An 18,014-nucleotide genomic window follows, 5' to 3' on the forward strand; every position below is an offset into this window, starting at 1 on the left:
ACAGCGAGATTCCTTGTACCCTAATCTATCATCCCTCAAAATTTTAGACAAAATACTTTTCTCATTTTAGAGTGAAATATATACTACCAAAACACATTTTCCCATACTTGGTCACGTGGGAGGTTCCCACATACCCTTAAATTATAATAGAATAGAAAAAAAAGAGGAATAAAAAGTTTAACGAAATATTTGACCTTTTTTTCAGAAATAGCTGTGAACCAATATTCCTGAAAGATGTCAAGGCACATTCTTAGCAGGCCACGTACGCGTGTCTATGGATGCAATTACGACAAGGGTGAATCCTATTATAAGCCAATGGTGGACCATCTCGACCGGAAGTACAGTGGTCGTCCTCTATTCTCCGAACCAAGAAATTCATTAGCCGATGAAATTGCGGCTCGCCGAAGTGACATCGGTAACATCTTCAATCGTTTTCCAAAATGGTTTTGAGGAATGAAAACGTATTGCATCCTTCTCGTCCACCCGCTCGTCTCCCCCACTTCGTGGATCTGTTTAGAATTCTCCTGACGTTACGTTCCGTCTTATAATATGCAAATTAGAAAACCTCTAAATATCCCCCATTTCTCCGAATCCAAAATTGCTGCCTTTCTTTTTGATTCACTCACACGTTCATGTTTTTTTTTCATTTATTTCCATTAATTTTTAAAACAAATTGAAAAATATTTTTTATTTTAAAAAATAGAAATTTTTTTATTACTAAAAATGTAGAAATTTTTTTTTCGAAATTATATTTATTGCAAGGAACATTTAATTATTTAGAGGAGAGTATTTATTTTTCTATATAAAGTTTAATGTAAAGTAAATTTACTATAGTGTAAGGAGAATCGATTAAAGACAGCAATTAAAATTTATATATATTTTGACTAATAAGCATCTTTGGTTTTTTTTTCAAAAAAAGGGCGTGTAGATAGTTTTTTTTTGTTTTTTCTCCCGATTTTAATGTGTCTATTGTCACTGTTATCAAATCCTACAATGTTGTCCATAATCATTATTGTATTGGAAAACTTGGCTGTTTAATAAACGTCTACTTTTCTAAAACGTCTGACTTTGTATCGACAAAAAGGCCAGTGCGTTCGTTTAAATACAATTCTCGCGATTACCATCCTTCCTTCAATTTCTTTTCTGCTTACATCCATTTTTTATTTATTTTTCATTATTTAATTATAAACAAATTTTAACCCTTTTGTATTTAAAATTTAATCACGGATATCTTTTTATATTATATGTGAAATATGAAATACAATTTTTTTTTCAATGGATTTTCAAAAAACGAGAAAAAAGATAATTAACAATGTTAGAAAAAAACGAAAATTCAATTCAATTGTTCGTTTCAAGTTTTTTATAATATATCACAGAAGCAATAACAGGTATGATAAAAGAAAAATTTCGTTTATTTATTTAAAAAAAAAAAAGTTTAGAAAAAACGCAAAAACAATTTTTTTGTTAAAAATAATTACTCTTGAATTTGAAATTTTGAAAAATATAGAATTTTTGGGACGCATTATTATGTTTTAAAAATCATTAGTTAGATTTTTCATTTTGTGGAATTTCATTTGTCATAATTATTTTTTAGCCGAATTTTTATTTGTTCGAATTAGTATTTTGCAGAATTTTTCATCAAAACGATTTTCTATATTACAGAATTTTTATATAACCAAAAATTCACTTCACAGAATTTTTATTTGTCAGAATTTTTATTTACTCGAATTTTCATTTAACACAATAGGCATTTTAAAGAATTTTTATTAGGTAGAATTTCATTGCGTACCTATAGAATTTTGTTCGAATTATTATATGATATAATTTCCATATAACCAATTCTTTATACTACATAATTTTTACTTAACTGAAAAATCATTTAATAGAATTTCTAATTGATAGAATTTTCATTTGTCCGAAATTACAAATGACCGAAGCAACAATCGATTTTGGCGCGATTTTTAAAATCAACCAATCACAATTTTATGTATAATTTTTAATTGGTTGATTTTAAAAATCGCGCCGATATCTTTCTGTCGATTGTTTGTTCGGCCATTTGCAATTTCGGACAAATGAAAATTCTATCAATTAGAAATTCTGTTAATGGTTTTTCGGTTAAGTAAAAATTCTGTAGTATGAAAAATCAGTTATATAGAAATTATATCAAATAATAATTCGAACAAATGAAAATTCATCTGAAACAAAATTCTATGCAACGAAATTCTATCGAATAAAAATTCTTTAAAATGCTTATTATGTTAAATGAAAATTAGAGTAAATAAAAATTCTTTTAAGTAAATTTTCGGTTATATAAAAATTCTGTGAAGTGAATTTTCGGTTATATAAAAATTCTGTAATATAGAAAATCGTTTTGATGAAAATTCTACAAAATAGTAATTCGAACAAATAAAAATTCGACTCAAAAAATAATTATGACAAATGAAATTCGATAAAATAAAAATTCTAACTAATGATTTTTAGAACATAATCATGCGTCCAAAAATTTTTCAAAAAAATTTGCAAATAACATAAAAATGAGAATTTTATATTCAGAAATCAATTTCTTTAAAATGTATTTCATATCTCTTGGACAAGATATCATCTAAAATGTAAATATAAAGTAAAACTAGAAAAATAAGATTAAAATAACAAAATAAAAACAAAAAATATAAAAATAGTACATTTCTAACACTTGTAGTTTACTGAATTTTTTGTCATTAAAAACTATTTTAATACAATACTTTGATAGATAAAAATTTAAAGCAAAAACTTTTTATATTCCGAAAAAATTTATATTCTTAAATCGTATTAAAATCACGAAATAGACAATATTTTGATTTTATTTACTTATTTTTTTTTTTTTTTTTGACAATTTCTGTTTTTGATTGACCTTCACTGAGGGATGTTTTCCACACACATTAGCCTTGGCATTGAGTCAGTGACTACATATAAACTATAGATATATATAAATATATGTATAATTTGGAAAATTAGACGTGCGGTGTGATGAATAATGGTGACATTGAAAAATACGAAAATCGTGGGAGACGAGGATGCATTTGTGAAAACGTGTGAGAGGGATGCTAATTTTAAAATCTGTCGTCGGTTTGGCTAATGTCGCGGACACGATGGCCTTGAACTACTTTCCAATCTTACGTTGGAAAATTATTTCCGCAATCGTTGGAGCAATCGTGACGACAAAAATAGGGTCGACTTGATATTATAAGTGCCATGTATACCTACGTAGATGTATATATATATATATACATAAGTTCATGCAACTGCGAAAAATCAACTTTCTCGTACGTTGACCCAGATCTCAAAAGACTTTATAATTACATATATTAATGACCTCGACAATTTTCTAATAATTTGTGCGATTTCAGGGAAAGAGATTATTTTTTTTCTGTGTTTCATAGCCAAGTTTGACACACACACGAGTTTTAAATATTAAAAATAGGATCAACTCTTAAAAATAACTTATTAGATTCTCATCTTTTTAAATTTGCGGAAAAAACTAATTTGTCTCATATAGTATTGTAAAAAACAAAATTTTTCACATTTAAAGTAAAAGTACTATTTTATTTTTTTTCATGGTTAAAAAATTAAGTGAAAATAATTTAATAAATGAAACTTATTTGAATAATTTTAAGGGATTATCAACAGTCATAGAGCGAAAAAATTGATGTTTTGTAAGATTCCTGAAAATCAGCACCAATTTCCATTTTTTTTCCAAATTCATATGGGCGAATTTCTTTTGGATTAAAATTTATAAAGTAGTATTGATATTGTACCGAATAATTTACCGAAATTTTGTGCAGTTAATTCCTCTGTTCACAATTTTTCTCTTATCGCGATTCATATTTTTATGATTAAGAATCATAACCTAAAAAATTCAGTTCAACTTTTTCTTTTTAACGAATGCCACATCTCTGTCTTATTATTAATTGTTTAATTCATTTTCAATTAATTATAATACTTTTTAAATTATTAAATTTAAAAAACTATTACCTTCAAAGACAATACAGGAATAATCGGATGAATTAGGTCAGTCGGCAGAGTTGGGTAGCCAAATTTATATTAAGTACCTTTAAGGCCCCATCCCCATGTTATAGTAGAAATACAGAATGCAAAACAGAAAATTATGAAAGAAAGAGAAATAGGAATGTTGCACCATCCTTTTCAAATAAATTATTCTATTTTGCATTCTGCATTTCTGCTCACATGGAACTGCACTTTAAATCTGTTTTACTTTACAATTTTCCATCTGAATTTCCTAAATAAAATTGTAAATTATGACATACACTCGTGGGCAGATATGGCTACACTTTTTTGTCCTTTTACAACACACGTGTTGCTATAACAAAATGTACGTTAGAAAAGGACAAAAATAAGTGTAAACGAGTGCACTTATGCTCAAATCATAGAAAGATGAGAGTATTAGGCTGTGTCAGTTCATCGAGATATTTCGAGTTCAAGAAATGACGTCAGAGGTCTGGAGGGACAACAAACAGACGACACAATATTATTCTTATGAGGAAGAAAATTAGTTTCCACTTTCATCAATTTTATTCATATTTTAAACAAAGAAAACGCTTGTTGGCATATAATAAAATTAAAATGTGTGTTGATAATTAATTTTGTTATATATTTGATTAAATTGCATTGATAGATTCTCTGAATTCGTGATAAAATATAAATTTTGAGGTTAGGGGTGTTTGTTTACTAATCACATTTTACATTCTAACAGTACATTATTAGACAATATCCAGTATGCATGTTATTAAAAAGATATAAAATATATATTTTAAGTGGGAATTACCGCAGCAGTAAAAGATTGCAAGTTAGTAAACAAACACCCCTAACCTGAAAATTTATATTTTATCACGAATTCAGAGAATCTATCAATGCAATTGAATCAAATATATAACAAAATTAATTATCAACACACATTTTAATTTTATTAGATGTCAAAAAGCATTTTCCATGTTCAAAGTATGAATAAAATTGATGAAAGTAGAAACTAATTTTCTTCCCCATAAGAATAACATTGTGTCGTCTGTTTGTTGTCCCTCCAGGCCTCTGACGTCACACCTAGAATCGATTCTGACGTCACAAGTGACAGAGCCTAATAATTTCCAAAAAAAAGTTGTAATCGCAGCTTTATGTTTACAAAATAACTCTACTGCATAGTAAAATATTGCTTGTACCTATACATTACCAATTTGTATTTGTACAAAAATTTGTAAAATTACATGATTAAATTTAATACGGTAAATTAAATACATTGAATGTGAAATTTTTCTGTAAATTTACCCCTTAAATGGAGCGGTCACACCTCGGCTGCAGGAGCAGTTGCCCATGGCAACTGTGTAAGAGTAAGAGAGATAGAAGATTTTCCATCTCTCTTACTCTTACACGGTTGCCATTGGCAACTGCTCCTGCAGGCGAGGTGTGACCGCTCCATCAAAGTGGATAATAATTTTGTCCAATTCTTATCTGCTTTGAAAGTGGTAAATTTATAGAAAAATGTAAAACTGACACATTTAATGTATTAAATTTAACGTATTTATTGAATCATATAATTCTACAAATTTTTGTACAAATACAAATCGGAAATGTATAGCATGTAGGTTGGTATTGGGAACGGTGGTCTAGTAACAATCTAGTAACTTTGACCCATTCTCTCCCTCCATTTTGTTTTTTCTACTCTTTCTAACCTATTAATTGAAGAGAGACAAAGAAAGAAAATGGAGGGAGAGAATGGGTCCCCACCAGATGGCGTATTGCAGTTTAGCCGATCCCAATCCATTGTCACCACTCGCCATTTGTTATAATTCTCGTCAACTACCGCACCCTGTTCTAGTGAAAATTTAGTGACTTTATAATAACTTTTAATTTCAACAATAAAGTTATTAAATTTTCACTAGAGCAGGGTGCGGTAGTTGACGAGAATTATGATAAATGACGAGTGGGGACAATGGAAACCAACCCCTAGGTACACTCGTGGCCAGATATGCTTACAGTTTTTGTCCTTTTCTAACGCACGTATTGTTTTGGCAACACGTGTGTAAGACAAGGACAGAAAAAAAGGAAAGGCATCAATGACAACTTGTGAAGAAATATTTTTACAGTGACTATTACATAAAAACTTTTAACTATCCAACCTTGTCGACTCTATAAGTTTCCTGCAGATTCTGAAAGTTATGGAGGTTCTACAATAGATGCAAAAAGCAAGTGCTATTTTGGAACCTCCTTAACCTTACTTGGGTTAACGTTCGGTTTTTTTGAAGAGTTATTAAATCAATAAAATGTAAAGAAAAACAGTATATTTTAAAAGATAAATGAATTAGAAGAGTCAACTTATTTAGGAAATGTAATAATTAATAACTAATATTAATTGTGTAATAAGTACACTTGTGGCAAGAAATGCCTATACTTTTTTGTCCACACACGCGTTGCCATGACAACATGTGCATTAGAAAAGGACAAAAAAAGTGTAGGTATATCTTACCACAAGTGTACCTGTCAATTTATCATTCTCTGAGATTTCGAAATATTTTGAGAAATTGCCCTCACACAGCACCGAAACTTTCCTGAAAATTGAGTAAATATTTACTTGCAATATATTTGGAATATTTAATTGTGAAAAAATATATATAAAATAGAAATTATGTTAAATAAAAATTCTCTTGAAATGCGGTTCAATTCTCTACTTTACAAAATGCAGCTAAAATGAAATTCGAACTAATGAATTTTAAAATATAAAATTATGCGTCTCCAAAATACAAATAAACAGCAATACGACTCGATATCTTAAAAAAATTCAAAGAATATTCTCAGAAGGCAATAGACTATTTAAAAAAAATTAAAAAGAGTTAAAAACATATTTTTCCAAATTTGGACTTTTGGTGGGTTGCAGGGACCCGCGACCTTGCAGGGAGTCGGCAGTCGACCTCTGGTCGTGAATTCGAACCCGAATTCGAGCCCAGATCCCGCACCATACCAACAATCAGCAACGATCCTTTCTTTGACGATGGAGATGAAACTGTGTTCGACATTCGAGGTCAACGAACATCACGCACACGTCGACTTCCATTGAGTGAAGATTTTGCCAACGAGGTGGCATCAACAACTCGAAAATTAAAATCACGCGTTGCTGCCTTCAATCTCGATGCAACTGAAGCTTTGGACGCTGAAATTGGCCTCAAATCACGATCAGAGAAACTCTTCCACGATACGGCAAAGTCAGCAAAATCAGCATTGGAAGATGCTGAAAGTGCATTTAGAAGACGTCCAAAATTTCGAACTGACGAACCCGATATTCCCGAGGAGAGGCCAACGAGATGGTCAAAACTTTTGGATTCGTCGGAAAATCTCGAGGATTTTACAAGTGCTGCCGCCGGTAGAGCTAAATTAACTAAGGCTAGACTTAATGATCTTGAAACTGAAATGGAGGAAATGGCCGAGAGACAAGCCAAAAGGGAACGAAGAGCCGCTGCTCTTAGGGCTCTTGTTAATGAAAATTCAATGGCTGATGATAGCTTATTAGCCTCGAGTAATATCAGTAGCAAAACTTCCATGCGCTCCGAACGGGCCGAGAAACATGTTAGCTTCTAAATATATTAAGAATTACATCTCCAATTTGGGGATTTATTGTATAATAATTTATTAAAATGATAAATTGCTAATTTCGATTTTTCAAAGAACTGCTCATTTACCTGTTCTTATAAAAAAAAATTCTCCGCATATATTTCAATTCATTTAAATTAAATATAATGATTCCTTTCATCTTTGTTTTACCAAATGACATATATATTCAAATATAAAATATTTGCCATTTCATTATAAAATCGACGCCTCCCATCCATATAATCATGACTCAAATGTCAGAACTATATATAATCGTAACTCGGAGCTCAGTTCAATATGAACGTAGTTAATTTTCAGAAGAATAAAATCGTATCTCAACGTTCAGTTCTATATAATCGTATCTCAAAATTTTATTCTATATAATCTATCGCAAAACTCAACGTAATTATTATAATTATTATTCAAGCTTTATTTTTATTTTACAAAAGCTTAAATAATAATTATAATAATTACGTTGAGTTTTGCGATAGATTATATAGAATGAAATTTTGAGATACGATTATATAGAATTGATCGTTGAGATACGATTTTATTCTTCTGAAAATTAACTACGTTCATATTGAACTGAGCTCCGAGTTACGATTATATAGTTCTGACATTAAGTTACGATTATATGGATGGGAGACGTCGAAATTAATTTTTTAAATAAAACATGAAATGGTAATTTAAATTTTTGTCACATTGGTTAATTTCACAGGAATTGAATCGTTTTATTGAAAACAAAAATTATTTTTTTTAGTCAGAAATTTAATTAATCAGTTAAAAAATATTTCATTTTGGTTTTTATCTCATTTAAGTCAAATTAATTATTTCATATTTGTCATACATTATTTATTTAATTTACATATATTCATCTTAAACTTGTATATAGTTTAACTATATAATATGTACTATGCAAAATTTCTGAAGAGATCAAATTTAAAAAAAAATATATATTTCTTAGATCGAGCTGCAATTTGCATAACATTTAGTACTATCTGTATTTCACCCATAAATTATTATTATTAATTTTTATCAAAAACTGTCAAATTTTAGCCAAATGTGAACATTGGTTTTTTTTGAAAAATCATAACTATTGTATAAAAGGGTGAAAAAAAATTTCAACAATTTCAACAAACAGACGACACAATGTTATATTCTTACGGGGAAGAAAATTTGTTTCCACTTTCATCAATTTTATTCATACTTTAAACACGTCATCTGACGCCTCTGACGTCATATCTTGAACTCGAAATATCTCGATGAACTGACACAGCCTAATATGCACAAAAAATTCAGTTACTACCCAACTCTGCTTTCGTGCAACAATACAGACGTTGAGTTGTAATTTCCCAGTTCTGATTATTTACGCACTGTCGTCAGCTGTCAGTTGTATTAGTCAAAGATATTTTTATTAATAGACAATAATTATAGGAAAAATATTTCCACATGCAATTACTTATTTATATAAAATTTGTGGATTTAATAAGTTAAGTGTAAAATTACTAATATTTTTATTAAAATTAGACAGTTTACTCAAATATGACATCCATTTTTCTAGTAATATTTTAGTAATATTTTTGTCCATCACAAATTTATCCTTTACCCTGTATCCTAACGACTTTTATCCTCTATCTTTACAACTTTTTTCTGTATACATTTTAAAGGGTAAAAAAAGAAAAAAAAATTCAAAAAAGGGTAAATTTTGAATTAAAAAAAAATTGTACCATTTGCAAGAGCAGGAAAAAATCTTTCAAAAAAAGGTCAAAATTTGTTTCACCTTTTTATACAATAGTTATAATTTTTTAAATTAATTATGATTTTTTAAAAAATCCGCTGTTCACATTTTTGCTATTGGATCACTTGAGAAATTTTGCCCCATAGGCAAATAGTGCTTCAACTAAAAAAAAAATAAATAATTCTCAGAAGAAAGTAAATAAATGTGTTAAAATTCATTTGTATATTACAATTTTGAATTTTTAAAATATTTAAAATTACGCAGCAAATATTTAATTGAAAAATTTTTTTTCTCTCCATTCTCTACAAATTGAAAAATAATTTTCAATAAAAAAATAAAATTTTTTTTTTATATATTTGTTTCCTTCTTTAAGAAAACAAAATCCTATATTTTAGGTTTAAAAATTTCTTTTTAATTATTTTTTATTAAAAAAAGCTCTGTTTATAAAAATAAATATCCTTAAAATATATTCTTCTTTAAATGAATGTTTTTAATTTATCTATATTCACATACAAGTTTTATTTTCCACTAAATAATAAACGCAATTAAAACAGAAAATTATATTTACCAAATAAAATGATAATAATAATAATTTAACATTTCTTATTTAACAGAAAATAATCAAAACTGAATGAATTTATGATATATTTTGTGAATTGTCCGAATATTTCCAAATATTTTTTTTATACATTACGTAAAATTGAAAAAAAAAGTGTTTCACTTTTTGTTAATATAAAAAGTCAATCAAATGTATTCTCCTTTTCATATAAAATAAATAATGAAATATTAAGAAATGAATCGTTTTTTTTTCTTGCATGTTTTTGTGTAAATCCTTTAATTTATATTTCCTTGATCAAAATTGAAAAAAAATAATTTTCTTTCTCCTGCATGCGCCTAAAATTGCATTTTTTCTGTGAATAGATTAAAATTTAATTCAATATTTATTTGATAGTAATAAAGAAACCGCATCTATTTGAATTAAATAATATTTATTTTAATACATGAAAATAATATAATAAAAAATTTAAAATCAAAGCAAAAACTTTGTCAATTTGCTTCTATCAAAATATTTTTTTTAATTTTTAATTTTTTTTTAAAAAAAGGAAGACAGTTATAAACTGAATTTATTATTTTTATAAAAGAATTTCAAAAAAAAAAAAAAAATTACTAACCGCTGTTGCTTATCCACTAACGTTTCAGGATCTCGAGGTTTATCAGGAAATTATAGTGAATTTGATGATTTCGACTTTTATGATGGACGCGGTCGAATGATTCCAGAAGAGAATATGGATGAAGATTATGTAGCAACTCATCGACGTTTTAGAGAGCGAGCTGCTGCTGCCTTTGAAGAAGATTTAGCAGAGCTAAGACGTAAACGAAGAGATATGCAGGTTAAATTTAAATTTCATCAACCAAATAATAATTAAAAATCATTTTATGTATAACTAAATAGATTTTCTTTTCCTCAGACCTTATAACATAAAAGTTGTACCTATATTATTATTATTTTCTTCTTTCAAAACTATATATTATATGGGTCAATCCATTATATTTCGAATGAAGTCGTCGCTGACTAATTTTTAAAAATTATAATACTTTGCAGGAATGATTTTGAAGTAATCAAGATCACGAAATGAAAAGAATTTTATTAAAATTTTAATTATTTATTGCAAAATATGAATTTAAAGTATATGAGGTGCTGAAAACTGTCAATTTTTTAGCCATTAGAAAATATGCAAAAATACGTAGAATTTACCATAAAAATAAAATTTTTTTTTTATAATTTACTAAGAATAAATAAATTTATCATTATCAATTGATGTAATTATTTAAATATGTGAAATAATATATAAAATATGATTTTCAAGTTCGCCTGTCAAATAACCTAAATTTGCAAATTTCATCTATTAAATGTGAGAAAGAGAAGTCATTAAATTGAAAAAAACCTTACCAAATATAAAGTACCTGTGACTAACTTTTAGTTTTTCTTAGCACTTTTTTCCTTTTTCTTCATAAATGTGAAATAAAAAGCAATAAAAATTGGCACTTTGCTTATTTTCACTATTTTCAAATGTAAATAACTTTCTTGGAGAAAACTGAAAAATTACAAAACTTGGGCAATATCTAATTGATCACTAAATACACACACTGGAAAAAAATTCGCTTTGGTCCCGAAGATACTTTTTGAGATAATTAAGTTTAAACTTTTCACAATTTTATCAGGTTAATACATGTAGTTTTTTAAGGACGAAGTTAGGTTTTATTGGTTAAACATTTTGAACTAACTTCAATTTTATAAAAATCACATGCATTAACCTGATAAAAATTGTGAAAAATTTAAACATAATTATCTCAAAAAGTATCTTCGGGACCAAAGCGAATTTTTTTCCAGTGTGTGTAGTTAGTGATCAATAAGATATTGCCCAAGTTTTGTAATTTTTCAGTTTTCTCCAAGAAAGTTATTTACATTTGAAAATAGTGAAATTAAGCAAAGTGCCAATTTTTATTGCTTTTTATTTCACATTTATGAAGAAAAAAGGAAAAAAGTGCTAAGAAAAACTAAAAGTTAGTCACAGGTACTTTATATTTGGTAAGGTTTTTTTCAATTTAATGACTTCTCTTTCTCACATTTAATAGATGAAATTTGCAAATTTAGGTTATTTGACAGGCGAACTTGAAAATCATATTTTATATATTATTTCACATATTTAAATAATTACATCAATTGATAATGATAAATTTATTCATTCTTAGTAAATTACAAAAAAAAATTTTTATTTTTATGGTAAATTCTACGTATTTTTGCATATTTTCTAATGGCTAAAAAATTGACAGTTTTCAGCACCTCATATACTTTAAATCCATATTTTGCAATAAATAATTAAAATTTTAATAAAATTCTTTTCATTTCGTGATCTTGATTACTTCAAAATCATTCCTGCAAAGTATTATAATTTTTAAAAATTAGTCAGCGACGACTTCATTCGAAATATAATGGATTGACCCATATAGAATAACATTTTTTACATGACCATAAACAGAAAACAGTAATTTTATTTATAAAACATTTTGATACTCATTTTTACTAGTTAAATAATAAAATGCTTGATTATTGTTTTAAAAATATCAGAATTCTAATAAATATTTCTACACTATAAATAAATTTTTAAAAAAGATTCTTCAACATTTATTTTTAGTAATTAAAAATTTTTGTTTTCAAAAAGTCGTTTAACAATAATTACAATGAGATATTTATTGTTAGAAAGAGAAAAAGTGAATTATATACTTTAAGAATCATCAACGTAAATAATATAAATATTACATTTTTTAAATTATCTGTGTAAAATTAATATCCCTTTTAAATTAATTATAATTATAACTAAAAATTAAAGCCTTTATAGCAAAGTCTTAATCAGCGTAAATGGGGTAAATCGAATTCATTAAGGTATGAAATCATAATAATTATAATTACAATGTTATTAATAATATCAATAATATTAATAATAATAATATAAATTTATATTAATCTTCATTTAATACTACAATTAATTTAAAACAAAGTCATAAATTGATCGAAACATTAATGTCTTTAAAAATTTTTTTAAGTTTAAATTAATAAAGGAATAATAAAAACATAAATTAATAATAAATGAATCATATAATTTAATATTCAAATTTACCTTTCTTTTTATAGGCTAAACGAATAGAAGTCTGTTTCTGCTTAAATATTCGACGTAATGCTCCAAGGCTTTTTGTTCCAATGATATCTGAATAAAATTAATTCGCGATATTTATATTGAATATTGTTTGAATTATTAGCGATTCTCACTAATATTTTTTCAGATTTGTATAAGAAAATTATTTTCAACCTCAACAGATATTGTAAAATTTCTAAATGAAAAAAAAATGATTATTTTCTTTTAGATAAAAAAAATGAAAATTTAACATATATTTCTTGTGTTAATTATTCTTATTTCTTAGTGTTGTATTGTTTTCCCAAAATCCATTAAAAAATTTTGTTTTTTATGAATTTAAGAGAAATAGAACGACAAGTATTAAAAATATTCTCAATTTAAATCATTAATTATTCAATGACTAAAAATATTTGAAGAAAATTAAAAATTTATTACACTTATTTACAATTTAAAAAATCTTTTTAAATACAAGTTTAAAAATATTTATCTTACATAATAAACTAATTGACTAAAAAATTAAAGTGTGAATAGTAATTGCGCCAGAAAAAAATCAATAAAAAGATAAAGAAGTACTTAAAATAAATTTTTAATAATTTTAGAAAATCGATATACAATTTGCAAATAAAATAATTAGGTTGTTCAAGTTGGGTGGGGGGAAATCCAAAATGGCAATGAAGCGGTGCACAAACAAACATAAGAAATGTACGGGATGAAGTCGAATTTTTTTAATATCTCGCTTAAATGAAATTTTGGAATCTAAGTGTATTAGGATTTTAGTTTCTATTTTTGATGACCTATTTAATACAATAATAAAAAACGATTTTATTTTTTTAATAAATTTTATTATTGCATTAAATAGGTAATTTAAAATAGAAATTAAAATCCTAATACAGCCAAACTTGTTTATAACTGTTCGAAGGGCGGTTAGGGGAAGAAGTTAACAAATGTAGGGGGCCCCCACTATTATTAATATTAAAAATCTGAATTTGAAGTTATGTTTTTGTTTATTAACAGCAGTTAATTTGCAATATTCTAAGTCATACAAGATACACGACTTTACACTACACTACACTACACTACACGATCGTTACACATTTTTTAATCTATTGTAGACGCAGCCTAAAAAAATTAGACTTCATGCCATACATTTCTTATGTTTGTTTGTGCACCGCTTCATCGTCATTTTGGATTTCCCCCACCCAACTTGAACAATCTAATTCGCAACCATTTTAATCGGAATTAACACGAAGTAATATTGGGATCTGAAATACTGCGATACGCCATCTGGTGACGACCTCGTTGTGTCAGCCATTTCTCATTTCATCCTTTTTAAAATATATGTAGAAGAAAGAGATAATAAATCAAGATGGCTGACGCAACGAGGTCAGTTTCCCCATAATTCCCTATGATTTCAGATCCCAATAAGGAGACCCCACTGCTATATTAAGCCCATAAAAAGTTGAAGCTGATTTCCCCGTTTCTCTAACAATTAATGGAGGTGTCGAACCTATCGGAAAAGTTGGGAACTAGTTACCCACACTGACACAAAATGTGTACATATACAGTTATTAACACATAGAACTTTCCCAAAATGCACTGCCGTGACATAACCTGCATAAACTGATTGTTTTTATATCGGTTTTTTTTTCTGGTTTTTGTAAATAATTTAAAGAAAAATAAGGGAATATGATTAGTTGTTCTATTAAAGGTTGCAAAACAAATTGTGTTAAAGGCAATACAAAATATAAATCTATTTACAAAACTATTTTTAATGAAATCCAAATAGTAATGATGAGTTTCATTTTAAATATAAATAAAGCTTCGACACCTCCGTTAATTGTAAGAGAAACGGGGAAAACGGCTTCAGCCTTCCCGGACAGTGGGGTCTCCTTATTCGCTACCGACATGGCCTTGAACATATGCCGGATATGACTATCAGCGCTCCTTGTGGCGAAATTAGGCAATTTTCGTTGGACAACGATAATGACAGATCAATAGTAATCAATGTAAATAATATGAATGTTATAATAAAAACGGGGTTTGCTGCAATAAACCATGAAATTGAATTTCGCCCAGAAACAATTAAAAAAGGGAAAGCTTTAGCGATGATTCACGTTGTCAGGGTGGAAGAATTTAGAGTTAATGGAATCAGTGAAGCAATTAAAACAAGTGTGATTCGTCAAATGTCTGTCAATTCTCCTCCTTATTCAGTTAATTTAATGGTAGTTTTTTATTTTAAAAGATATATATATTGATTTTTAAAATTCCATTTACACATATGAACCAAAATAATTTATTTAAACAAATAATTAAAGATAATGTAGGATATAACATAACCTTAAAATTAAAAAATAATTTTTAATGCAAAGAAAAACTAAATATAACCTATTTTTAAAGATTTAGTTATAAAATTTTCGGATAAAATTATGTTAAGTAATTTTTTTTTTAACATTTGCCATTTTTTCAGAATAAACAAAAATCGAATTTTTCATCTATTTTTTATAAAGGATTAGTTTAAATTTAGAGAAACTTTCTTTACAATCGAAATATTTTTTTAATTGTTAAAAAATTGTAAACAATTCAAATTTTATTTCATAATTAATTTTTTTACAACATATTTTTAACACTTTAAAAAAGTTACGATTGAAGAGAATTGTTTCATTAAATAACAAAAACTTTTGATTCTAAAGTTTGATAAACACTGCAATTTTTTCAGTTCAGAAAAAAGTTTAAATTTGTGAAGAAATAATTATCTAATAAAAGATTTTAATTGAAAATAATTTTTTCCAAAAAGTGCATATAACTTGATCTTTCAAAATTACTTTGAATTAATTTCAAATAATTTTTTGTTTAAGTTAATAGCCATTTTCACCACCCTCCATAAAAAATGCAACCTAAAATATTTTTTCCAGCTTGACTCAAATCGAAAAGTTACTTATGTTTCATGTACATCTTAATAGTTTATAAATTTGGTCGCCGTAGTATATCACAAATAGATTTAATCGTCAGAAACAATTAAATGTCACTTTTTTCTAATGTATAAACATTTGACAAGAATCCAACGAAAAATGCGCCACATTGGCACTAGAAGAGCCACCATGTTTCCGTGTCCGCAGCGAATACTACTTAGTGGGAATTAATGTCGTTTTTTAATGTTCATGTTTTAATTCCTATGGAAAGAATTTATCTGTATAAATTTATACTCTTTTTAATTTCTGTTAAAAAATGGTACACATTTTAATTCTGATAAGGTAGTTAGAATTAAAATCAATTTAATTCTGTTTAGTGTCATAAAAGGTTAAAAACAATTGAATTCCCTTTATAACAAATTCAAAATATGACATTTACAGTATGATTTAAAGTCGCTCTACTCAGTGTGTAAATTTACACGATTGTGTATTTCTAACCTTAAAACCATTACTATTACCACATTAAATATTGTAATGTTACAAAATTTTTAACGAAATTGTGTGATTTTACTATTTGAACGGTGAGATTCAATCCCTTTTTTGTATTGTAGCAAAAAAATATTTTTTTAACATAAATAAAATTTTTATTTGATAATTTTAGTCAAGTAACCGATTATTTGAATGAAATAAATTTTTTTTATTTCCAGTGTATATAGCTAATAATTATGTTACATATAGCCGTGCAAGTAAATTTTGGTTTCCAGGACAGGATGTTTGACATGATCGATCTAAATGCAGAAATCGAGAGAGCCAAAACCACTTTGGAACAAGCTGATAGTGCTTTCCAACGTCACTCGCTAAAATTTAACAATCAAGAGGAGGATGTTGAGAATATGTCGCTGGCGCAGAGAATTGAGAGAAATCGGAAATTGGCAGCAATCGACGTGTCTGACAACCCAGAACCAAAACCAAAACCGCCAAGGGTCAAATGGATGAAAGTTGATTCTCCCGAGAAAGATCAACCACCCACGGCATTAAGATCACGAATCAATTCCCTATTCGCTGACAATGTTTCATCAGAAAATCCCTTCTCAAATCCCTCATTATCCAAGAGGAAGAAGAGCACTTCATTCTAAATTTACATCTTTTTATTGAAAATAAAAAAAAAAAACACTTAAATTTTATCTATGTAGATGCTAAAAAAGAAATTGTCAATATTCATAAATAATTACATATAAAACTATTTATTTATTATGTGAATTTCACTTTTTATTATTTATTCTTTTATTTGTATTTATTAACGAAAAGAAACAAATTTTTTTTTTGTCAAATTTTATCGACAGCTTACTTAAGGTTTCTTAAGGCCAAAGCAGAAGAGATTCTTGAACGGGAACGCAACCGTGATCGGAAACATAAGAATGAGTGAGAAAAGAATAAAGATATTTGCTATCCTTCTCTTACTCATTCTTACGTTTCCGTTTAGGATTGCGTTCCCGTTCAAGAATCTATTCTGCTTAGGCATTTAGCCCATTAACATAACCTCAAACTAAAAAGTTGTTTTTAACAACAAATAAAACTATAACTAAAAATAATTTTATCAAATTTTGAAAGATTCGCAGTTTTACAATTTTCAACATATGTGACGCTCCACGGTGAAAGGGACCTTAAGTCAAGAGCAGCTAAGGTCCCTTTCACTGTGGAGCGTCACATATATTATTTTGCGCAAAAATTTATTGTTAAATAATAATTATTTCATTTTTTATTTTTTTAAAGTTGGAGAACAATTGTAATTTTTATTTATTTTTTTTGCAAATAGCTCATTTTACTCTTTGAAAGATTTTCTACAATTCTGTTCATTGAATTTTATTAAAAATATTTTTTTCGAAATTTAATAAACAAATAAATTTTTTTTTACATTTTTTAAACAAATTATTTAACAAAAACACAAAATCAGAATTGTAGAATTTCAAAGAGCAAAAGGAGCTATTGTCTATAAAAGTTGAATAAAAATTACGATTTGCTACATAAATTTTAAGAAAA

At 27.1% G+C, this 18,014-nt stretch overlaps 1 protein-coding gene across 4 annotated transcripts in view; it reads left to right on the forward strand.

Annotated features, from left to right (window-relative positions):
* LOC127285160 (uncharacterized) overlaps positions 1-17,234 on the forward strand; it is a 32,994-nt gene extending 15,760 nt beyond the window's left edge. For 2 of the 4 annotated variants that reach the window (XM_051311017.1, XM_051311026.1), the window contains exons 2-3: positions 206-415; positions 6,923-7,691. In XM_051311017.1, the coding sequence (XP_051166974.1) occupies positions 235-415; positions 6,923-7,620 (879 nt within the window). In that variant the 5' untranslated portion in view covers positions 206-234 and the 3' untranslated portion in view covers positions 7,621-7,691. Of the gene's footprint in view, positions 1-205; positions 416-6,922; positions 7,692-10,570; positions 10,762-16,738 lie in introns of those variants that run through there. The other 2 variants (XM_051311044.1, XM_051311036.1) reach the window with 2 other exon arrangements.
* The last annotated feature ends 780 nt before the right edge of the window (positions 17,235-18,014 follow it).

This window comes from Leptopilina boulardi, unplaced genomic scaffold (assembly GCF_019393585.1).
Source record: "Leptopilina boulardi isolate dan_hultmark-lab unplaced genomic scaffold, ZJU_Lbou_2.1 LbouV2_121, whole genome shotgun sequence".
NCBI lineage: Eukaryota > Metazoa > Arthropoda > Insecta > Hymenoptera > Figitidae > Leptopilina > Leptopilina boulardi.